This window comes from Ostrinia nubilalis, chromosome 7, assembly GCF_963855985.1.
Source record: "Ostrinia nubilalis chromosome 7, ilOstNubi1.1, whole genome shotgun sequence".
Lineage (NCBI taxonomy): Eukaryota > Metazoa > Arthropoda > Insecta > Lepidoptera > Crambidae > Ostrinia > Ostrinia nubilalis.
Genome location: NC_087094.1, coordinates 1763066 through 1787534, shown reverse-complemented (window position 1 = coordinate 1787534; position 24469 = coordinate 1763066). Strand labels below are relative to the sequence as shown.

Genomic DNA, 24469 nt, shown 5'->3' with positions numbered 1-24469 from the left:
AAAGTTCGCTTAAATATTGAGTGCCGCCGACGGTCACGTGACCCCGCGTGACGTACATTCACAGTATCCGCTCACTAGAAAACGGATATAAACATACTTAAATACATTTTTTTTGTAAATACAAACTTATTATACATAATATTAACACCCAGACCCATCACAGAAATTAAAATTGAACCAAACCCAAACTTCATGCGATTGTGTCGTTTTATTGCGAATTACCTTCCAGCTCCATCATTAGACCCTGATTACTATATAGAATTAAAGTACTCGTCAATACAAAACGAACGAACCCAAACTCGATGGATTTAAGTCGTTTTATTATAGAGTTCCTATGGCCACCTTCCAGCTCCATCATCAATTCAGCTCCATGTCATCATAAGATTGCATGGTCATCCAAACCACATGTGTTTGCGAAATTTCAGCTTAATCGGTTGCCTGGAAGTGGGTCTTAATTCAGCTTGCAAGATTCCACCCATACAAATATGAGCCAGTCACTGTAATATGACGTCACGCGCATAAAATGGCGAGCCGGCCGCCGCCCGCACTTTTAAAATTCAATATCTTGGAAACTAATTGACGTATCGAAATAATTCTTTCACGTGTATTTTTTATTTTTAACAGAGAATACAGAAAGCTAAAAAACAAAATTAGTGAACATTCTTCATTACATATTAAAATAAATACATTCATTAATCACAGATAAAATATGTACCTAGTAGAAAAAATATCCCACAAAGCGGTGGTGTGTCACTGCACGACGATACTGAATTTTTTAAAATAATTTATGCCTAAAACTATTCCAAAATAAAACAAATAAAATAGAAACCATTTAGTTTATTCATGTAAATTACAGTCCATTACTTGTACCTATCACACACAACGCTTACGGACGAAAATAAAATGCATCGAGACAAACAATATATTATTTAATCTACGGCGCGCGGGCGCTTATTACATAACGCCACCCTGGGTCATGCTCTGAGCTACGCTATGATATTGTTCTGTACACTCATCTGCACAGGAATACGTATATTTCTATAATGAACCTTATCTGCTTGTAATAAATTACAATGTCTACATACAAGTTAATTTATTTCTGTGCAGCTGACTATACAGTTTTTTTTATCTGAAAACTATACATAATAATTTTAATCCTTCACAATGGTTTCTAAAAGACAAGACAACACACAAAACGATCAATTTAAAAATTAAAGGATTGAAGTACCTATATGAAAAGCAACATCTCATTATTTACAATGAAGTGTAGATGCTTAAATACATTATATTTGCGATAAAACCTTGTTTACAATAAGTACAAAAGGAGCATGACCCATTATCGTGACACATACGAGAACAAATGTATTAACTACATTTATACAATAATAAATACATAGTTTAAAGCTTAATTTTGGTGCTCGCATTTCAAACTTCACTGTATTACATTATAATTAACATAAACGTATCAAGTAATTTGATAAAAGGGCTACTTAGAAAATAATTAAACATAGCTGCTTACAGTTTGAAATGCGAGTCCAAAATGCGGGCTAATTAATTATAAATATTTATTCGTCAATCGCTTAAAATTTAAGATCGCAAAGATATCTTACATCCGGTCCTCAATGCTTAAAAAAATGTTAATAAGCACATTTACAATTTTGTTCACATTTATGACCCGTAGAACTCGGGGACAATCTAATATCATTATGGACTTTGTATTTAATGTAGAAATATAAATATTGGAATTTCTATCATTGTTTGTGAGTGGAACTTTAGACCTTACTATGGTTCGGTCAAGATCCATAATGGTGTAAATCAGTATGTCTTAAATCACATCAAGCTTCGTAACATTTAAATTAGCTAATGACATACGTGTGCCCGGCAGTGTACCGGCCAAGTTGTGTATTTATATTTGATCCCAACGGTCACCTACGGGTTTTGTTAACGAGTCAGTGAGCTCTTTGGTAGAAACTAGATTTATATCGAAGCTTTCAAGTAGCCAAACACCCACGTATCTAAAACTGATGTATACCTGATTGTATAGATAAAGAACTTCACGACATAGAAATGCTTATTACTTGTAGTTGTAGCCGTGCTAAAGGCACATTTCACGTGGGATAATACTTGAAGAAATGAATACTTAGATAATGGAATGTTCTGTCCACTTAATGTTATGTATATTGTTCAGTGTGTATTAAAATCGCAAATATTCCACAACACACAAAGCATACTGTTATCTACATATTTTAGTCGAATTGGTTTACAATCGACTATGTTCGATGTAGGAATATCGTAGGTAATTTAAACAAATGTATTTTATTTATGTCTATACTGTAAATTAATAAATAAAGGAAATACAATAAGATTGTAAGTGTAGAATCAGAAATAAGGCTATCACAAACAAATTAGTAACATAAACAGGTACAAATAAATAATTTTAATTTACTGTATCGACATAAATAAAAACATCGAGATATGAATTTAAATCGGACAATCGGTAGTTGACACCATCAACCAAAAGTTTCATTTCATAGATGTCTTCTTGCACACAAAATTCTAGGCTTGAAAACCACAACAATAGAAATAATAACAAAATCGTTTTTACATTTACTTGTGAATGTTGTGGAAAACGCGATTTCGCCAATGTCACCTGTATCTAACGCCCGTATTTACAAACGATGCTTACTTAAGTGAAGCAGCAAATCGAACGCAGAGCGTTGAATAGAGTTGTGATCGGTTCGTGTGTCACCCTGTGCCTCCACACGCTCTGTGAGACCTCATAGTAACGTTAAAATCGAGCCATCGAGAAACATCAAGCCGTGAGTACATAATGTAACTCATTAATAAACGTCGCGTTAATACCTGTGTCTTACTATTTTAATTGAAATGGAACGCGAAAGTTTAAAATCATAGTAATGTTTGTGAATACGGGCGTTAGATTCTAAACAAGTGTTAACAGAATGGTGGTGTCAACTATCAAATTCTACAGCGATTATTGTTGCCGATTGATAGTCGACTATCGATAGCCAAACTATCGCAAGACTATCGATTGGCCTATCGATAGTATCGATACTGTCGATAACTCAAAACGAGGCAATACTATTGAATATGTGCAATACTATCGATACTATCGATAGTATTGTTGCTCGTGAAGAATAAACTATCGATAGTATCGATACTATCGATAGTATCGTCGCTTTTAAATAAAAAGCTATCGATACTATCGATAGGCCTATCGATGGAGAAGGCTTTTTCGAATTAAAACTATCGATAGTTCGGCAACACTAACAGAGATTGGGAACAAGAGTGGTGGACAGAACTGATGTGATGAATACCTACGCTCGCGGGAGCTCACTCCTTGCGCGGTTTGCGCTTGCGTTGGCCGTCTCCCGCGCCTTCTGCGTCCACCAAAGGCGTGCTCTGTGGAAATTATGGAAGGTTATAGCTTGCCTGTTTGGAATACAAAATGTAGATTGGTTCTAAAGCCTGGTCCGTGAGCACGTAGAATCCCGTCCAATGACCCCAAGCTACCCATCCCTATCGCGCTCGCACACTCACTGCGGGCGCCCGTCGCACAGTCGCGACAGCAACATAATTACGCGCGAGCGATAGAGATGGGTAGCTTGGGGTCATTGGACGGGATTCTACGTGCTCACGGACCAGGCTTTAGCTCTAAAATACAATTTCTCTTAACTCTGCCTGTTACGTTCACATCTAATCGCTTTATAGGGACCGCCTATTTAGGAGTTTCGTGTCGTATATTTTTTATCTTTCTTTCTTTTTCTTGTCTTGTGTGGTGTACAGTAAAGTGTGTTCTATCTATCTGTATAAACCGATTCATCTTTTAAGTTAAACTGGTTAATATTTATCAAGCAAGAGATCCTGACAATAAGTTTTGGTAAGATACCAAGTAGGTATGTAATTTACAGTAAGAAAGACAATAAATACACAGGAATACCACTTTACTCCCTGAAATAAAGCTTGCTTTGAGCTAGTAAAGTTTGATTAAAAAACTCCCAAAATAATTTGTAATGTGTGGAGATCGACCACGAAAGACTAGCAGAGTTCATTCAATCTGTAGGCGTAATGCGAGTTTACATCAAACGCATTCGACCTCGATTGCGTTAAAATATGTACGAAAATTTTAGTTCTTGAAAGTTTCTGCTAGGGGCGCTGTACAATTCGTCATACATTTAATGTTATGTTTTTACGCAGTCACTAGTGAAACGTTTGATGTAAACTCACACTAAGCCCTCTGATTCTATCCTAGCGATATTTCTACGAATTACAACTATCCCATTTCGTTACCTCAGTGGTATCCGGCCCCTCGAGGTCCGCTTTGCTGTCGCCCTCCCCTTCGGAGTGGGGATCCTCCATCGTCGCATCAGATCCTTGAGCTGCTTCTACTAACAATGTATCCCATTTCCTCACCTCAGTGGTATCCGGCCCTTCGAGGTCGGCTTTGCTGGCGGCCTGCTCGTGTTCCTCCAGCTCGGCATCCCCTTCCCCTTCGGCCCTCCCCTTTAGAGTGGGGATCATCCATCGTCGCATCAGATTCTTGAGCTGCTTCTACTAACAATATACCACATCTCCTTACCTCAGTGGTATCAGGTCCTTCCAAGTCCGCTTTGCTGGAAGCTTGCTCTTGCTCCTCCAGCTCCTCGGGCTCGGCATCCCCTTCCCCTTCAGCCCCGTCCCCTTCCCCTTCGGAGTGGGAATCGTCCATCGTCGCATCAGATCCTTGAGCTGCTTCTAACAATATATCACATCTCCTTACCTCAGTGGTATCAGGTCCTTCCAAGTCCGCTTTGCTGGAAGCCTGCTCTTGCTCCTCCAACTCCTCGGGCTCGGCGTCCCCTTCCCCTTCGGCCCCGTCCCCTTCCCCTTCGGAGTGGGGATCGTCCTCCATCATCGCATCAGTCTTTTTAACGTCTGCGTCCGAATCCTGTGGTGTAAGGGTGTAGTGAGTTGAAGGTTTATGATTGTGCTGAAACTTGTCTCGGTAATCCAAACAGAACCTTTAGTATCTTATGGATTCGCAATAGGTGTTATTTAGCAACAATAAATGTTTGCTGACAAATATACATCAATTTTTATCTATGCGTGATGGTTAAAAAGCAGTTTGTTGTAAACTGCAAATTCTATGTGAGATGAGATATTATTTTATTTCAATATAATATTCTTCTAATACATTGAAGAAATCGGAAATCGACAGAAACAGTTAAAGAATCTGTTCATAGATCTATTCCGCGCTTCTCTGCGTCACTATGACGCCGAGAATCTTACGCGTTTCAAGGTAAAGTTGCACTAAAAACACGGGTAACTACTAATATCGGAGTACTTACGGCATTACAAAAGTGAACAAAGTCAATCTTACCGATCTCGGTCCGCAGCAGAGGTAGGCCACTACGCCGACAATGGCGAAGGAGCCGAGGATGGCTACCGCGTATAACCAAGGATTAGCTCCCGCCAACTGCAGTGCGCGCTCCACCAGCGAATCCTGCGCATAGCGGCTACTAGTACTCTAGCTCTAGCTTACTTTATACTACTATTTGCTACTACTATAATAACGTATACCTTTATTTGTCTTCTGTCATTCGCTGTGAAAAGGGACCTCTTTGGCGAGAATGAATGAAGATGTAACCGATATAGACGGCGATGAAAACCTTATTATGCAAACTGTTGTCTAATAATAAATCTAGCACGTAATTAGCCACATCTCCCTTTGTCATCGTCTTTGTCTAGCCGATAGTAAAGGAGCCTCTTTCAAACGCGACCTCTTTGGCCCTACTATAAGGTAGGAGACAACGGGGATAGCCACTTGAACAGCGTAGGCCACCAGTAGATGGTTAACAAAACTAGCGTGTTAGCAAAAAATATCACTTCAAAAACAATAGTTTCAATATTGTGTTTAGCTGACACTCGTCAACATTATATCCAGCCGATAATAAAACCGTTTGTTTTTGACGCGGCCTCTACCGGCTGATGAGGTAGGCGACGTAGACAGCCATAAAGATAGCCATACAAGTACATCCTAACTATGGACACACGGCCACAGTGTTAACTATCCATTTCCGTTTTTGCTCTCGCTCTCATCAAATGGTGATTCTTTGCGAACGAGACGATATGGGCAGTTAACACTGTTGCCGATAGTACACTGAAGTCTAATGATCTAGCAGGTAATTAGCCACATCTCCCTTTAAAAACTATAGTGTCTTTGTTTTTAACGTGACCTCTCTGAGGCGGCTGACGAGGTAGGCGACGTATGCAGCGATGGGGATGGCGACGTATACTGCATAGGCCGCCCAGTAGCCCGGCTTGAAGTTCATGGCCCGCAGCATGCGGCCCCAGTGTTAAAGCCTGGTCTGCGAGCACGTAGAATTTTGTGCAATGACCCCAAGATACCCATCTTTATCGCTCGCGCGTAATTATATTGCTGTCGCGACTGTGCGACGGGTGCCCGCAGTGAGTGTGCGAGCGCGACAGCAACATAATTACGCGCGAGCGATAAGGATGGGTAGCTTGGGGTCATTGGACAAAATTCTACATGCTCACAAACCAGACTATAGCTAACAACGCGTGTTGTATCTAGCTGACTACTGACAGTAACGAGCCCAGTTCACACGCGACCTCTCTGAGGCGGCTGACGAGGTAGGCGACGTAAGCAGCGATAGGGATGGCGACGTATACTGCATAGGCCGCCCAGTAGCCCGGCTTGTAGTTCATGGCGCGCAGCATGCGGCCCCATAGCGTTTGCTAAATTGTATTTATTTTATAACGTATTGGCTCAGTAGATATCTTCTTTGTCCAAAAGCTAGTCGGATGGAGATACTTTTTACTACGGACATGAATGACACAGCATTATAGCGAATTTATTAATATTGCTGTTGTCTACAACATTTTCTTTAGTTCCTAGTTGCTTACACTTTTTTATTATCGCATGCAGCGCACACTGGGTTACAATCGAAGCGACAGACGCGGCGCGCGACTTGTCAATTTAATATTACGAAATGACGCGTGCGTTTAGTGGCCGCGTTTAGTCGCCAAGTGTGCGCATTCGATAATTGGAAATATGGACGCTAGTGTCTACTTAATTTTTTTAAATAATAAAAGATTACAGACTAGTATTGCTGTACCTATTTGATATCACTTCGTACTTTCATTTGTTCTTGACAGACAACTAACATTGATCCTATCAAAAATTCACCACACCTTCCAATCACGAGGCACAGGAGTGCCAATCAAATCTAAACCCAATATCAACCACAATAAAGTATACAATCCAAACTCACCGAGTCCCTGGAGATCTTGGCGCGCTTGAGGTGGAAAGTTTGCTGCGCCCACGCGCGAGCGACTTCCGCGTCATCGGTCACTAGTAGGTTGTCGAACAGCAGCATAGGAGACATGGACCATAGCTCGAAGCCTACGGCGTGCTGTGGGGACAAAAAAGGGTTGTTGGCGCGTTTCAAACAAAAGATGTTTGCTGCTAAAGCCCGGTCTGTGAGCACGTAGAATTTTTTCCAATGACCCCAAGCTACCCATCCTTATCGCTCGCGCGTAATTATGTTGCTGTCGCGCTCGCACACTCACTGCGTGCGACAGGCGCCCGCAGTGAGTGTGCACGTCACACCCGTCGCGTATCGGGTAGCTTGGGGTCATTGGACAAAATTCGACGTGCTCGCAGACCAGACTAAGGCCTCCCCTTAAAAACGAAACAGTTCAATTAATAATCTTGGTCGGAAAATCGATTTCGACCAAGTCACACGACTATAAAACGTGCGAAGTTAAATTGTTGTTATGTTTAGGGTAGGTAAAGTTAAGGTTTCTGAAATTATTTCATTTGCTGCGCAATTTTTTTAAATTATATTTTTGTAACTAACTCTGTGTACGACTCATTAAATAAATAAATAATATTTAAATCAGTTTGCCACTGTCTGTACTTGTAAGTACCCCACGTACGTACAAATGTCCTTTTTGAGTCCCGTTACTCATAGGGGTTATTCTTCAACAAATCTTGACTTTTCTCCCACAAAATTCACACACACACATTGCATGCCGTGGCAGCCTTTAATTAAGACAGCACTTAGTTTTAAGCACTTTTAGTTATAGTAATTTCATGTATGCGTGTTTGTCTTGTTGGTTGTCCTAATAAATAAAATAAAATAAAATAAATAAAAATAAATATAGGGACAAGCATAGGGACTTCTTTACACCATATTAAATATTATATTAACCGGCAGACAGTGGTGACTGAGTTTGTTGCGGCGCTTCTTCTCAGCACTTGCCAAATGTTGGTCTCGAAGCGCTGGTAGGGTAAAAAGATTATGAGACATGTAGAGGCCCCTTAAGAGCAAAATGACGATTTGTAAGAACTATTTATTAGTCTAAACAAATAAAGAAATTTTGACTTTTGACTTTGACTTTATTTTCATTTTTAACCCCTAATTGCTGTTTCTTTAGTCTCTAACGCATGATGTTTTCACCTATAATTAAGTTTGCATTTAACAAGTGTCATTTTTTATAGTTACTTTTGTGAAGCCTCAATGTAACCTTGTTGGTGATCAAATAAATAAATAAATAAATCCAAGTTTCAGTTCACGCCGTCTCCCGGCGGTAGGTATGGTATGGATAGGCCATTTTCCTGGAATAAAAAAAAAGTTTCATATACTCACGATAGGCGTCATACGGAAGGGATGCTCGTCCCGGAAGAAGTCCGGGTTGGGGATGCGGCGCGGCACCCACTTGCCTTTGTAGTTTGGGTTCGGGATCAGAGGCGCGCGCCAGATGCCCTGCAAACAAACATTGTTAATTAAGTGTTATTTCTTGCTAGAAATTATTGGGAAAGCATGAAGTCTTTTCTTTAAAGTCACTTACACTGTGTAGTTTGGGAAGAAACACCGTTATTCTTAGACAGTGTGTTCATTTACATTACAAAGGTCGGATTTTTTTTAGCATTTTTAATACTAGATTTGCTGGTGTAGGCACGAGGGCCGGTTAAGCTGCTGATAGTTTCACTTTTCCCTCGTGTAATCTTGAACTTATCTGGTTGGGTAATATTAAGCAGTAGATCCTGGATACACAGGAGTTGCAGCAGTAGGAACGAGAGGTGGGATTAATACTGCAGACTTTCGGTGGCTATATCACTAGTGGTGGTAGGTGATCGCTATAGTGATTAGCCAATACATAGTTATTGGCCAACTTGCCTAAAATGAAAAGAAACAAGCCTAATGGAAGTTATTAAGAGAGGAAGAGACAAATATTTTTTCTGAGCAACCAATGTAGTAAATATTTTTGTCTCTTACTTATTAACAATCCAATATGCCAATAACTATGTATAGGCCAATTACTATAGCAATCACCCTAGTCCTTTTGGTAGCCACAAAGTGAGAGGGCTACTGGACCTTTAGCTGTCACAGTCACTGGTATCTCGTATTCAGTTAGTTTCAATACTCAATTAATAGTACATTTACAGTTTATTGCAAAATACCACCTATCACCACCACATAAGGTGCACTGTACCTTGTAGACGGGAGTCGCTACGGCCCGCAACCAGCGGCGGAGGCGCAAGTCGTTGCAATATAATACCTATCACCACTACATAAGGTGCACTGTACCTTGTAGTCGGGGTTGGTGATTTGTTAAATAAATAAATATCCTTGGACATTTACACTGCGCTTCTAGTCCCAAACTAAGCAAAGCTTGTACTATGGGTACTAGACAACGGATATAAACATACTTAAATACTTTTTTTTTGTAAATACATACTTATTAATTTATACATAGAAAACACCCAGTCCAATACAAACAAATATGTTCATGCACACAAATGTTTGTACTGTGCGGGAATCGAACCCGCTACCTCCGGAATAGTAGTCCGTTTCGAACCACTACACCAAACGGCCGACGTTAAGATTTGTTCATTGCAAAATAGCACCTATCACAAGTACGTAAGTACCTTGTAGTCAGGATTGGGGATGGTGGGCGGGCGCTACGGCCCGCAGCCGGGTGTTGACACGCAAGCGAGGTTGTTGTTGCGTTAGAGACGCTATCACAACTGCTTAAGCTATACCTTGTAAAGCCCGGTCCGTGAGCACGTAGAATTTTGTCCAATGACCCCAAGCTACCCATCCTTATCGCTCGCGCGTAATTATACTGCTGTCGCGACTGTGCGACGGGCGCCCGCAGTGAGTGTGCGAGCGCGACAGCAACATAATTACGCGCGAGCGATAAGGATGGGTAGCTTTGGGTCATTGGACAAAATTCTACGTGCTCACGGACCAGGCTTTAGTCCATGTTGGGAATCTGTTACATTGGAAAATAGAACCTAACTCAACTACATAAGGTGCAGTGTACCTTGTAGTCAGGATTGGGGATGGTGGACGGACGCCAGAACCACAGTGACCGATATAGCTCGCAGAATTGCTAAAATCAAGTGGCAGTGGGCATTTTTTTCATTGCAATATAGCACCTATCACCACTACATAAGGTGCACTGTACTGGTGGTACTACATAAGGAGGCTGACAATAGTGTCTGAGTTTCTTGCGCAGCTTCTTCTCAGCACTGGCCCATTTATTGTCCTGAAGCAGTGGTAGGGTTAATACTGGGACGTGTAAAAGTGCTTTTTTTAAGCCTATTTACAGAAATAAATGAGTTTTAATGAGTTTTATTTTTAGTACCTTGTAGTCAGGGTTGGGGATGGTGGGCGGGCGCCAGGGCCCGCAGCCGGGTGCAGACGAGCAAGCAGGGTTGTCGATGAGAGGCGCTTCCCACTCGCCGTCCATGTCCTCGTCCCAGTCAGAAGGCTTGGTCGCGTCGGGGTCTGGAGGAAAAATATTGTTGATTAATGTTTAAACTGTGACTGTTTGTAAAAAAAAAAACTTTAACAGGCGTAAAAGCATTAATTCCGAGACGTGTGAACAAGTGGGCGTAGCGTGAATTTACACTCGATTTCGACTGCGTAAAAAAGTGACATTAAATGTACAGCGCACCTAGAGGAAACTATTAAGAACTAAAATCTTCATATATTTTTTAAACGCAGTCGCTATCGAATGCGTTTGACATAAACTCACACTACGCCCTCTGAACGCTGCGTTTCGGGCCCGCGATTGTAGTTTTTGTTGCAAAGAATTATACCAACCGTGCATTATGCTTATCAATTAATCTCGTAGGGGAAGCCATTTTTTTATTTTGTTAGCACTCAGAAGTAGCTTGGGGACCACCAAAAACATCTAGTTACGTTTTATCTTATTCGAATGTCATTTAAAATGGTCGTCTCAGACAAAGGTTACCCAAATGTACCCTCCAAACTTAAAATACACAAAAAATCTGTCACGAAATCACTATGTCACAAAACATGAGCAAAAGTTAGTATATCTGAATACGTACCAGGAATCATCTCGGGCTCAGCGTCTAGCCAGCCGTCGGGCTTGACCGCGTTGGGGTCAACGATCTGCGCCGGCGCCGTCTCGTCCCAGTCGTCGGGCTTCGACGCCGTGGGGTCCACGATCTGTACACACATGGAATGTTTAGAAAGAAAGAAAGAACATTGTTTATTTGGAGTGTTTCATGAAGCTGCTGAATTGAAATGGCTCATAAACTATCGGAGAGGGGAGGCCTACATGTAGCTAATTTCTAAGATCCCTGCAGAGTAATAGACTTTTAGTTGGGATAGTTAGGTCAGCTTCTAATTAGTATGAGGATCAAATTAGTGTAATGTAATAATAATATGTACTTCCATACATGTTCGAATACTCGTTGACAGCCCGACCACACAATCTGCTTGCAAAAAGTCTAAGGTAGGATTCAAATCGGATGCTGTCGGCTGCCGTGGCATGCATTTTGTTGTTTTGTTCTCCTTGTAAGCGATTGCTAATAAACGCGCATGTGCGCGTATTTCATATAATTTATTAGACAAACGGAAGCCGTCGGCCGCAGTCGCATACGTTCGCATCCGTATCGATGTGAATCCCATCTAAGGTTACTATTCCACCAAGGATGTGCTAGGAAATTTGAGATTTTACAGCAACACTCGGGATTAGGACTAGACTCGGATTAGGATTAGACTTGCTGTCGCTGGGGTCGCCGATCTCCTCGGGCGGGTTGACGGCGGGAGTGTGTCCTCCGGGAGTGAGCCGGCGTGCCCTGGGAGGATAGAGTGTGGACATTGGTCGTTACCTTCTGGAGGATAGTGTGTGGACACTGGTTGTTACCTTCTGGAGGATAGAGTGTGGACACTGGTTGTTACCTTCTGGAGGATAGAGTGTGGACACTGGTTGTTACCTCCTGGAGGATAGAGTGTGGACACTGGTCGTTACCTTCTGGAGGATAGAGTGTGGACATTGGTCGTTACCTTCTGGAGGATAGTGTGTGGACACTGGTTGTTACCTTCTGGAGGATAGAGTGTGGACACTGGTTGTTACCTTCTGGAGGATAGAGTGTGGACACTGGTTGTTACCTCCTGGAGGATAGAGTGTGGACACTGGTTGTTACCTTCTGGAGGATAGAGTGTGGACACTGGTTGTTACCTCCTGGAGGATAGAGTGTGGACACTGGTCGTTACCTTCTGGAGGATAGAGTGTGGACACTGGTTGTTACCTTCTGGAGGATAGAGTGTGGACACTGGTCGTTACCTTCTCCCGCTCGTCCCAGTCGTCAGGCTTGCTGTCGCTAGGGTCGTCGATCTCCTCGGGCGGGTTGACGGCGGGGCGTCTTTCCGTTCTATACATAGCCAGAACGCAAGGGTGTGAAACTAATCGAGTATAGTTTGGAGTTGACTTTTTTTACTAAGCTCCTCCAAACTATACACGACCAGTACGCATATGCTGCGTACTGCTCGCGTATACTTTGTAGTGACTTAGGTCAAGTATCTTACTCCAAAATATACATCGCCAGTACGCATACGGACTAATCATGTATGTATTGTAATAAGTGCGTGATTACAATTTATACGCGAGTAGTTGCATGCTAGTCATTTTGTCTTATTGACCTCTCTTTCTATTACATATCAATTCATATCTGCGTGTCTACTTTAAACATTGAATCATCTTTCGACACGTATTCTGCCATAGAAAAGATATTTGTTTTGGGGCTGATATTTAATTTTCACCAATTCTCGAATAACTCTTAAATTAAGAATTATGTAGGTATGGAAATATGTCAAAATGATTTTGTTCTTGAGATAAAAGTTAATAAATAAAATAAATAATAAATAAATATCCTTACATTTTACACTGCGCTTCTAGTCCCAAACTAAGCAAAGCTTGTACATAATACCACAGAATAATAATAAGTACTACGTACAGAAGTTTTTCTTCGCGAAGGTATTCAAAAAAATGTATGCTCAATGACATCAACAATATGGTGTAATTTAGCTTGTCTTAAGAGTCGAGCACCGTTTTGTTGACATACGTCAGTGATCGGTACTGTCTTGATGCCATAGGGCTGACTGCTACAAGAAGCTACTGTGTCGCCATCTAGCGCACCACACTTGCATTCACTGCTCTTCGCGGCAACGCGCAGCTACATGCGGCCGCCAGTTATATAGTGTAAGAGCTAGCACCTAAATATTTTATAACACACATAACTGTGACAATTTATTTCACGTGGGCGAAGACAAAAAGCTAGTAAGAAATAAAAATTCATTTCAGTAGGTATTTCAAACCAAATTTTATTACATAAACAAACATTATACTAATTTCATTATGGGCCCTTAGTATGTGAAAACTGCAATTGACGATATTTCGCACTGTTTTCAATATTATGTATTACAGAACGTATATGTGTGATGGGATGATATTTTCGAAAACACGATTAGAAAAAAAATTTCTCGAAAAAAAACATTAACCTCTGGATTTTTTTATAAAAGTTTAATATGACCGTGTTTTACAATAAAATTCCTATAAAATCACAAAGGTATCATGTTTGCCTCTTTGATTTCCTGGCTGTTTTACATTTCAAAAACCTAAATATATTAATTTATTAACTTTCTGATAAAAATGTGAATGGCTCTTACGATGTCCCCCCCTTAAATCAAAATGTCTTTATTTGGTCTATATGCCCATCATCACTACGTAATAATTATAAAAAAAAGTCGCTTTCCTGTCTGTCTGTCCCTATGTATGCTTAGATCTTTAAAACTATGCAACAGATTTTGATACGGTATTTAGGGTTCCGTAGCCAAATGGCAAAAACGGAACCCTTATAGATTCGTCATATAGTCTGTCTGTCCGTCCGTATGAAACAGCCATTTTTTTCCGAAACTATAAGAAAAATACTGATGAAACTTGGTATGTAGATGTATTCTGTGAACAGCATTAAGATTTTCACACAAATTAATATAGAAAAAAGCAATACATTTTGGTTTTCATTAAACCCATACGTGTGGGGTATCTATGGATAGGTCTTTAAACATGATATTAAGGTTTCTAACATCATTTTATATGTATGTACATACATTGTACATCATGAAAACTTCCAACGAAAATTGGTTTGAACGAGATCTTGTAAGCAGATTTTTTAAAATATTTTTGAAAAAAATTTAAAGTTTCTACTTGTTTCCTCATGTACGCGTAGAGGTATTAAATTGAAATTCATATTAAATACTCAGGTCTATAGCACCTTTAAGCTGTAACAAAATCAAAGTTATATACCAACTGGCTTGTACGGAACCCTAAAATAGAGTGATTCAAGAGGAAGGTATAATAAATAATACATGGCTCATTCGACAGATTTAAAAATGTGTACATTGACCGAGAACCCTTCCACATTCATTATTAAAAAAAATACGCTGAAAAGCTTTCAAACATAAAATTAAAAAATCTACTATACCTAAGTAGCATCGCATACGAAATGAAAACATAAAACGTTTTTGTGCACTTTTTAAAATGAGTTAACCAAGTATATGGCTATTAGACTTGCACACGTCCGTCCGTTTTTTGTAGGATTAATATTATAATTAAGTAACATTTATTTTTTGCATTCGGCTCTTGGTCTAACCCAAACGAAACACGAACAACTAATGAACTAACAATGAACAAAGTTGATAAATTAGTAATATGTAAATAATGAATTTGTTTTACGAGCTATCCCGGCGTACTTCGTACCGCAAATTAATATAAAGTTGTTTAAGTGATTTATAAAATCGCAATATTAATTTTTGAAAGTAGGGTCATTGTGCTGGTTTTCTATCTAACTTCGGTTTTCGTCCATTTCACTGAGCTGCCATAAACACATGCGTAAAATTTGAATACAAAGTATTGTATTCACAGAAGGCAGTAGCCATCCCGCGCTAGTTTTGTTGCAATCTATAATGCCTAAGCAACAGTTCTACCTAAATGAAAATGTAATTTAAAAAGTAGTGAGTTCCAAAAAATTACGTAAATGCGCGGCCATACACCGGTCACCGGTACATTGCAGAAATCATCGCGCTAGAAAAAAAACGTGCTGACAGGAAAAGTTTTTGGCACGTATGTCTAATTAATAGCATTATAAACACAATTTTAAGTGTTTATTAAACTTCTTCATACAAAATTAAATCTTAGATGACTAAGGGTAATTTTTTTTAAAGCATAGCTCAGGTCATAATTATAGCAGGCATATCAACTCGGAAAGGGATCAACAACGTATCGCCTTTTGTGACATGGAGGTAATAGTGGAGAGGAAATATAGATCTATACAAAAATTCGACAAATTAATGACAAACAGCTGTTTATCTCTTTCTAACTTACCCCTGGTGATGTATAAAAAAAAGAAATAGATAATGTTTGGTCAGTACTCATTCTGGCAACATTTTCATGTGACGTCACTAACTACCTGACTTGTGCCGAGTAGGTACCTACATACAAGATTTAAGAAAACAACATATTTATAGGCAATCAGCTGACAACTACACGCACACACACACACAAATACCTGTCAGCTGATTGCCTATATTGCGGCCATGTTGTTTTCTTAAGTCGTGTATGTATTTATAATGCGTGTAAGTGTGTGCGTAATGTACCGAGTACGTTTATTTTAAAGTTACGCCAAGTCCATGAGACATTGATATACGTCAGTGTTTTGCGAGCTGTCATTGCCCTTCGCGCGCTGTCATCGGCGAGGCAAGGCGTTTACGTTACGGTGCGGATTGTGTGTGCGTTGCAGTATGGACTTTAGTTGACTGCCTTTATGAGCACTCGAACGACATAAAATAATATGATACATTTATGTAAGGGTATTTTAAGATCACAAAGTTGGCAACTCCGATAGTTGGACGAAAACCAGCGCAAAGACCCTATCCTGTTTGACACCTATAATAATTGACAATAGCTGGCTCGGCGAACTTCGGCAAACTAATGTGTGACGTGAAGTGCCAAATCGCGGAAAATGCCGGAAGAAATACATGAATTTGCATGAATTATCATGAATAATAATAACCACTTATTTACCTCTCAGTGTCTTCAGGCAACTTAAAAAAAGTACATTGTGTATTTTTATTATTATTTAGGCAGTTAAATACTGCACAGTATTTTTTACACAGTATTTTTTTATTTTTTTCCATAATACAAGAGTACCTACTCGTGCGTGTGTCAATGCTCGCTCGTATCTCGTATGTGAGGCCTTGTCGAATCGCCTCCTGTAGGTGGGCTATCGTGCGTGTTTTGTTTTCGATGTGAACTCGCGGAGATGAACAGGCCTGATAATACTAAGTATTAAACATACATACTTAAATACTTTTTTTTTGTAAATACATACTATACATAGAAAACACCCAGTCCAATACAAACAAATATGTTCATGCACACAAATGTTTGTACTGTGCGGGAATCGAACCCGCTACCTCCGGAATAGTAGCACAGAATAATAATAAGTACTACGTACAGAAGTTTTACTTCGCGAAGGTATTTAAAAAAATGTATGCTCAATGTCATTAACAATATGGTGTAATTTAGCTTGTCTCAAGAGTCAAGCAAGTTTGTCAGAAGTTTTGTTGACAAACGTCAGTGATCGGTACTGCGCCGAAGCTATAGGGCTGACTTCGGTAAAATGATGTGACGTGAGGTGCCAATCTGCAGAAAATGGCGGAGGAAATACATAATTTAGCATGAATTATCATGAATAATATTAACTACTTATTTACCTCTCAGTGTCTTCAGGCAACTTAAAAAAGTACATTCTGTGTTTTTATTATTATTTAGGAAGTTAAATACTGCACAGTATTTAGTACACCATTTTCTTTATTTTTTTCCATCATACACAAGAATACGCGTGCGTGAGTCAATGCTCGCTCGTATGTGAGGCCTTGTCGAATAGTACTCTTGTAGGGGGCAATCGTGCGTGTTTTGTTTTCGATGTAAACTCGCGGAGATGAACAGGCCTGATAGTAGTCCGTTTCGAACCACTACACCAAACGGCCGATAATACAAACCTAGCATTTAAAGTCTCGCATAATGTATTAATAATGCACGTTGAACTTTCTTCTCTCACACTCTCTCATTTTAAATGAATTTATGATTACACTAATAATTGTTATTTAATTTGAAATACTACTTAAATAATCTACCTAATCAATTTAATTTCAAAAACCACTTACAATAGTGTTAAAAATCTAGATTTATTATAGATTCAGTAAAATAATAATATTTTATGTAATAATATCGAATAAATGTAATTTTAAATATAATTCCATATTTTACTAAATACACACTCTAGTCAAGTGTAAGTGGTGTAGTAGAAACTAATCGAGTATAGTTTGGATATGACTTTTTTTACTAAGCTCTTCCAAACTATACACGATCAGTACGCAAAATTCGTGTATAGTTTGGAGTCACAGATTTACAAACGGGCACTACAAAATATACACGAGCAGTTTCCTATGGGTGCGTTCTGGCTATGTATAGAACGGAAAGACGCGACGGCGGGAGTGAGTCCTCCAGGAGTGAGCCGGCGTGACCTGGGAGGATAGAGTGGACACTGGTCGTTACCTTCTGGAGGATAGAGTGTGGACACTGGTCGTTACCTTCTGGAGGATAGAGTGTGGACACTGGTCGTTACCTTCTGGAGGATAGAGTGTGGACACTGGTTGTTACCTTCTGGAGGATAGAGTGTGGACACTGGTCGTTACCTTCTGGAGGATAGAGTGTGGACACTGGTCGTTACCTTCTGGAGGATAGAGTGGACACTGGTCGTTACCTTCTGGAGGATAGAGTGTGGACACTGGTCGTTACCTTCTGGAGGATAGAGTGTGGACACTGGTCGTTACCTTCTGGAGGATAGAGTGTGGACACTGGTTGTTACCTTCTGGAGGATAGAGTGTGGACACTGGTCGTTACCTTCTCCCGCTCGTCCCAGTCGTCGGGCTTGCTGTCGCTAGGGTCGTCGATCTCCTCAGGCGGGTTGACGGCGGGAGTGAGTTCTCCAGGAGTGAGCCAGCGTGACCTGGGAGGATAGAGTGGACACTGGTCGTTACCTTCTGGAGGATAGAGTGTGGACACTGGTCGTTACCTTCTCCCGCTCGTCCCAGTCGTCGGGCTTGCTGTCGCTAGGGTCGTCGATCTCCTCGGGTTGACGGCGGGAGTCAGTCCTCTAGGAGTGAGCCGGCGTGCCCTGGGAGGATAGAGTGTGGACACTGGTCGTTACCTTCTCTCTTTCATCCCAGTCGTCAGGCTTGCTGTCGCTGGGGTCGTCGATCTCCTCGGGCGGGTTGACGGCGGGAGTGAAGTCCTCCAGGAGTGAGCCAGCGTTGACTTCTTTCTCGTCGACGAGCACGCTGAAGGTGTTGTCTGGGCGCACGATCAAAGTGTACAGATGCGGCTCCTTGTCTTTGTAGATGTCTTCTAAGCGTTGGCTGGGGAAAATATAAGTAGTTAATTTATTACGATTGTGTCCCCCTGCTGAAAAGCATACCTAACCCCAAGGTGTCAAAATCAAAAATGTATTCAGCACTTGGGCTCTTTTTAGGGCACTTGTACACGTCCCAAATATAGCTTGCCCTACCACCACTCGGGGACGACATTTATGGGCTGGTGCTAAGAAGAAGTGACGGAAGAAACTAATGCCTGTTTTCACCATCAGTCCCTATTTTTTATGTGACCCTTGGTAACATAACATAACGGGAATTTTGTTTTCATAGTGGTCACTTAAAAATTAGGGATTGATGGTGAAAACGGGCGTTAGTCACTTTTCTCAGTCGGATGGAACTATTAATATTCAGCTAAATTCCGGTCGCCGAGCACATATAATTTCGTCCAATGGGGTCTTTGGACGCTTGCACGCGAGCGATAAGGATGGGTATCTTGGGGTCATTGGACGAAATTCTATCTGCTCGGCGACCGGACTTCTTTCTCGGACCGAAATCCTCACCTGGGCTTCTTGCTGTGCTTCTCCTCAATAGACCCATTCCTCGGGTTCTTGTGTCTGAAGATGAAGTGCAGCTTGTTGTCGTTCCCGCACTTGTCGGGCCCAAACATGATGGTGTAGGCCGTCTGATCGTAGAACTTGCGGAGGTCCGCTTTGGTGTTGGTTCCCTTTGAGAGCAGCTTGATGTAGGCGCCGCCGCAGTTTTGGCCCTCCTGAAGCGAGAATAGAATAGTTGATTAGAAATAAATCATCAAACTATCGAACAAATAAACTGAAGGCGAAAATAGCCCAATGGTGTCGGAGACGAACTGTCGATTCGAGGGCCTTTAGTTTTAACCCCGTCGCCGCTGGACTATTGTGGTGAACCCACAACAGTACTAAATTAGTAATTTGTAATTCAAAATACGAATATTCTTTCTAAATAAAAAACTAAGTTTACTTTTACTCTGGACACTGTATAAAATATTTAATTATCGATTTACCTAACTTATAGAAATTGTAAATAGTTAATTTACAAAAGAAATACTTCTTTGTGACTTGGTATATTTACATTACAGATATTATTTTCTATTTTAATAACAAAAAAATTGGCACAGTCACCCCTGAACATGTGCAAAACATTAATTCAGCAAATCAAAAATATCCAAGTTCATTGGCGTGTTAAAATAAAATCCTATTTATAACTCTGGAAGTCGCACTTCCGAAAGCGATGCTGGAGCGACGCCAGCGCAAGTTAACGGTGTTTACATTGTTCGTTCTCAGCATCTTCACTTGTCAGTTTGTAAACATGAGCGTAATGCTATCGTTAGAAGGTATTTGAGAGTCCCATGGTATTCGCTACTCAAAAACAAATTCGTCATATTTTGTAATGCCTACTTTTGTAAATAGTCCATTTACAAACACGTGTTGCCTGATTTCTGGGCGATTCGATTTAATAACCACCACCCTAATTACCTACTAGCCTCAGACAAAAGCAATGGAAAATATTTCTCTTAATGCTCCAAATTATTAAAAAAAAGCTTTTAGATCAATTTCGGAATTAAAACTGTCCCATTAACGTTACTTTATCTAAGTCCCCAGATATTTAACCAAGTCATGATAGTGTTTGCCTGATACAATCAGCTTGGTTTAATTTATTATCAAGTCTATTTGATCAAGACAAAGAAAAGGTTAATGTACTAAAACTATATCAGTAAAAGTGGTCAGTTGACATGATTATTATTTCTATAAAAACAAGTTTGTGAAAATAATTCGAATTCGATTCAACATGCAAAAATAAAAGATTCAACTTCATGACATAATACATTCCACTGTTTTCATGGACACCACGACGAATGGTAGTCCAAATGTTATAAATAACGATTCTAGCGAAGATATCCGACTTTTGAATAAAACAAACGTACCAAATAAATGCGACGAAATAGTTCAAGTATATGATAATGTATTCCTAGGTCTGTAGGTTTATCACACAATCAGTTTTAGAAGAATGGCATTGGTCAATTTGAATTGCATACGTTTTACCTTCAGATTTGAGATATTTAGGTCGAAATTCTGTTTTCACTTAATAGGTAAATAATTACAGGATACCTACTTTAATTTACTGAGACTGATTCAGTCTTAGTAACATTTACAGCAATACTTTGAATGTGTGCATTAAATATTTTTAAGAGGACTTCGTAAATCAATTTTATCAGCCGTTTTTTTCACAAAAGATAGAGCTTACTTTTTATTCCAGCTAAACGAAAACTTTCCAAGGGCTTTATGATGATATCATGTCTATTTGGAGGTGTAACCTAAACATTAACTACTAATTATACTAATGTAATTAGCTACTAGCACAAACATCGGCGACAATTTTGGGTCACAACCAAAGCCTAGGCATTAGAGTCTAATTTAACGAGCATGATGCAATAGTAGACGCAATTTCTACGCGTAGGCGAGTACAATTCGAAAGTTATTGTATGCTAAGCCGATAAGCCAATTACTACAAGCTATACAATAACGAATACCCCTCGAACTCCGTCGTTTCAAAACATAATCGGCTTTTTTCCCAAGGATTCTTGTTAGACAATAAAATTTCATATTTCATTTCAGGCAATAAGTATAAATAGTTTATATTACAGAGATACTTTCGAGAAAATAACATTTTCCGCTCTACATGGCGCAAAATATTTTGTTCTAATACAGTCAATTAAGAAGTATTACAATGTAAATTACAATTGGTTTGCAATTGAAAACATTGTCACGGTTTAAAATGTTATACAAAAAGTGAGTCAATGCCATTACAGATCGTAATAATTGTTTAATCTCTGCATTCATAGTTGATTTCAATAGTTGTGGCTTTGGCATAGCAACAGGCATAGTTTGTTTATAGATAAAAAACTACATTGGTGTAGTTTCAAATTTTAATATATGATTAAATTCAAGGCTACAACATTATTTATTACCAATTTCTAATTTTCTGCTTAGGCATAAGCTTGACTGGGAGACAACAAAGAGACATGGCATTAAGTACTATTTGTACCTTGTGCTATGTGCAATAATGTTTTAAATATATTTTTTTGTGAAAAGTCACCTATTCTGCATGAGATGGCAGAGTTTAATTAACCGGATTGTCATACAAAAAGTTACACAATGAAGAAACCTTATGCCTAATATTATTTCAATAAAACAATTTCAAACATAACTTACATTAAATCATTAGCAATTAGTGTTTATTGGTAAAAATAAATTATACTAAACAAAATTTCATATTTTAAAATAACATACCTGCATAGTAACTTCATACTGGACCACGAGAGGCTTGTCTTTGAACTCAAATGGCCTGTCCAGGAGTGTAGATATGGCCGCGTGCTTGGCTTCCGTGGTCAACACCAAGCCCAAGTCATCCTTCAAGATCTTCTTTGTTGGTGCTTGGATCTAAATAGAATGCAATTGGATTAGAAGGAGAAGAAGTAAAATGTGGGTGAGATAATCCACTTTGGTGTCTATCTTAAGTACATAAATAAATAAATATAAATATCCTTGGACATTTTACACTGCGCCTCTAGTCCCAAACTAAGCAAAGCTTGTACTATGGGTACTAGACGATGGGATAAACATACTTAAATACTTTTTTTTTTGTAAATACATACATATTATACATAGAAAACACCCAGACCCGTCACAGAAATTAAAATTCATCATTTCAATTTCTGCCCGGCCAGGAATCGAACCCGGGACCTCTCGGCATAGTAGTCCGTTCTGAACCACTACACCAAACGGCCGACAACTTCACTTTATCTTCAAAGGTACTAGTTTACAAATTGTTTACTATGGAATAACATGTTCTTTGGTAGATTGAAACATGGAAAAATTTAAACTATAAAAAAATTTACATATCAGGGAAGTCTTAAAACCAATTAGAAAAGAACTATTCTCATGAACCTATATCAAACAAATGTGTTGTTCTTGGACAAGATCACAAGATTATTAAAATAAGAATGAAATTTAAAACTAATTTAAAGTAAACAAAGATAAGTCTAAATCGTCACAAAATTAAATGGGCAATGCTCATTGGGGTACTAAAACCTGATTTTTTGTTTTAGAATTTTGAATTAATGATCATTATAATTAAAATTCAAGGTTACAATGGCATTTTTATTCTAATAGGAATCACTATAACATTATTCTAATCAGCATTCTATATCATAGTCTCAATGATCTCTATGACAAAGATTTGCAATAAAAAATGTAAATTCAGGAAAAGCAATTTAGTAAAAATAAATGCAAAACTACTTACACTCCATTTCCCATCATATTTGGCAATGTTCTCATCGACACCCTGCTTCTTGGCCTCCGATTTAACCCACTTCTTCTTAAAAGCGGCTTCATCGTCAAAGTGCTCTGCGAGGAACACTTTCTTCGGGTCTATAGTCGGACTGTGGTACTGGTCATCTTCTTCGACCTACACAAATGACATAACAATCAAAGTTAATCATTAAAATAATTATAACATTACTAATTTTCTTCAAGTTAAAGTAGTTTGTGAATTACACTGGTTTTTTAGTATAAGACAACTAGTATTACATTGTTTTTAGTACAAAACAAGTGTAGCTGTTGGCCTATGGTGTAAAGACTGCTAGATGATGTACAGTTCATTCAGCAATAAGGTACTCAAGTACAAAATCTTTCAACAAGAAGCAGAGCTATCTCAACTGTTGCTAAGTAGGTCATGTAACCTGTATCTGTATGACATGATTATCAAACTAACCTCCACAGAGATCCCATCATCTGAGTTTTCACTTTCCGCCTTCACAACCACTGCACTTCCCACTAACACCAGTAAGGCACTCAACGCTAACACCCGGTACCCTCCTCGAGCCATCTGAAATGAAAACCCCATCAAATATTTCACTGATAACGCTTACACGTCGGCCGCTAATAAATAAGTAATGCACACGCTAGTCACAGTTCCAACTTTTACCACGTCTGTTTCAAACTAATTCAATTAAAAAACTGCAAGAACAGTTCGAAAACCAAGCAGCTAATAGAAGAGCGCCGGAAATCGGATATCCTCAATAAAAGGGCCGGCGACCCAGCCCTAAGTCAGCTCTAATTTATTTATGAAGTTTAGAACCATAACTCACCTTGCTCTTTATTTATTACACTTATTGTTACTGTTCAACACATAAAAAAACTAGCTTTTGTGCTCGTAAAATCCAAACTAAACCTCAATGATTTTCAGTTTCCTCTGAAAATTTTCAGCCAATCAAAAACAAACAGTTGTCAAGGAAGTGGTCGAGAATTTTCCGATGCGTTTGTGGAACAAAATTTTTGAAGCAGTAATCAATGGTCTGATATCAAATGAAAAATTATATTATGGGTTTTCTAAATAAAATCTAGTGTCTTCTGATTAAATTCTAGTTACTAGAAATTTGGATAAAGTATTTTTTTTTAAAGGAAAAGGATTTTGTATCTTTGAAAGATTTTAAAAATTGATGCCTTGAGTCGTATCTTTGATTTAAAAAACTTAAACAATTACATACAATCCGGACAAATTAGCATGTCATCCTGTCAGCTGTCTGTTTGAATTGTTGTCTCATTCTGCCTCTTCAAATGCGTGTTGGTACATCTCTTTCTTACAAGTCATAT

General features: G+C 39.3%; 1 protein-coding gene across 2 annotated transcripts; it reads right to left on the bottom strand.

The window, feature by feature from the left end:
- Positions 1–822: 822 nt before the first annotated feature.
- LOC135073044 (calnexin) lies at positions 823–24105 on the bottom strand. Of its 2 annotated transcripts, XM_063967054.1 has the most exons (13): positions 23965–24103; positions 23589–23702; positions 23118–23282; positions 22106–22255; positions 19340–19548; positions 18617–18824; positions 11387–11507; positions 10678–10820; positions 8673–8789; positions 7293–7433; positions 5378–5500; positions 4778–4945; positions 823–3420 (listed from the first exon to the last, which is right to left on the bottom strand). In XM_063967054.1, the coding sequence occupies exons 2-13, from the start codon at positions 23700–23702 to the stop codon at positions 3352–3354; spliced, it is 1728 nt and encodes a 575-aa protein (XP_063823124.1). In that variant the 5' UTR covers positions 23965–24103; the 3' UTR covers positions 823–3351. The 2 variants fall into 2 exon arrangements, with proteins under 2 accessions (XP_063823124.1, XP_063823125.1); XM_063967055.1 differs by lacking the exons at positions 823–3420; positions 4778–4945; positions 5378–5500 and adding an exon at positions 6553–6756 and having other exon boundaries at positions 23965–24105.
- Between the last annotated feature and the right edge of the window lie 364 nt (positions 24106–24469).

Excerpts from the sequence above, each read along its gene's own strand:
- LOC135073044 (XM_063967054.1), bottom strand. The coding sequence starts at position 23,702 with ATGGCTCGAGGAGGGTACCGGGTGTTAGCGTTGAGTGCCTTACTGGTG. Across the intron at positions 23,283-23,588 it reads ATGATGGGATCTCTGTGGAG|GTCGAAGAAGATGACCAGTA; the intron begins GTTAGTTTGATA and ends TCATTTGTGTAG. Across the intron at positions 19,549-22,105 it reads AGTATGAAGTTACTATGCAG|GAGGGCCAAAACTGCGGCGG; the intron begins GTATGTTATTTT and ends TTCTCGCTTCAG.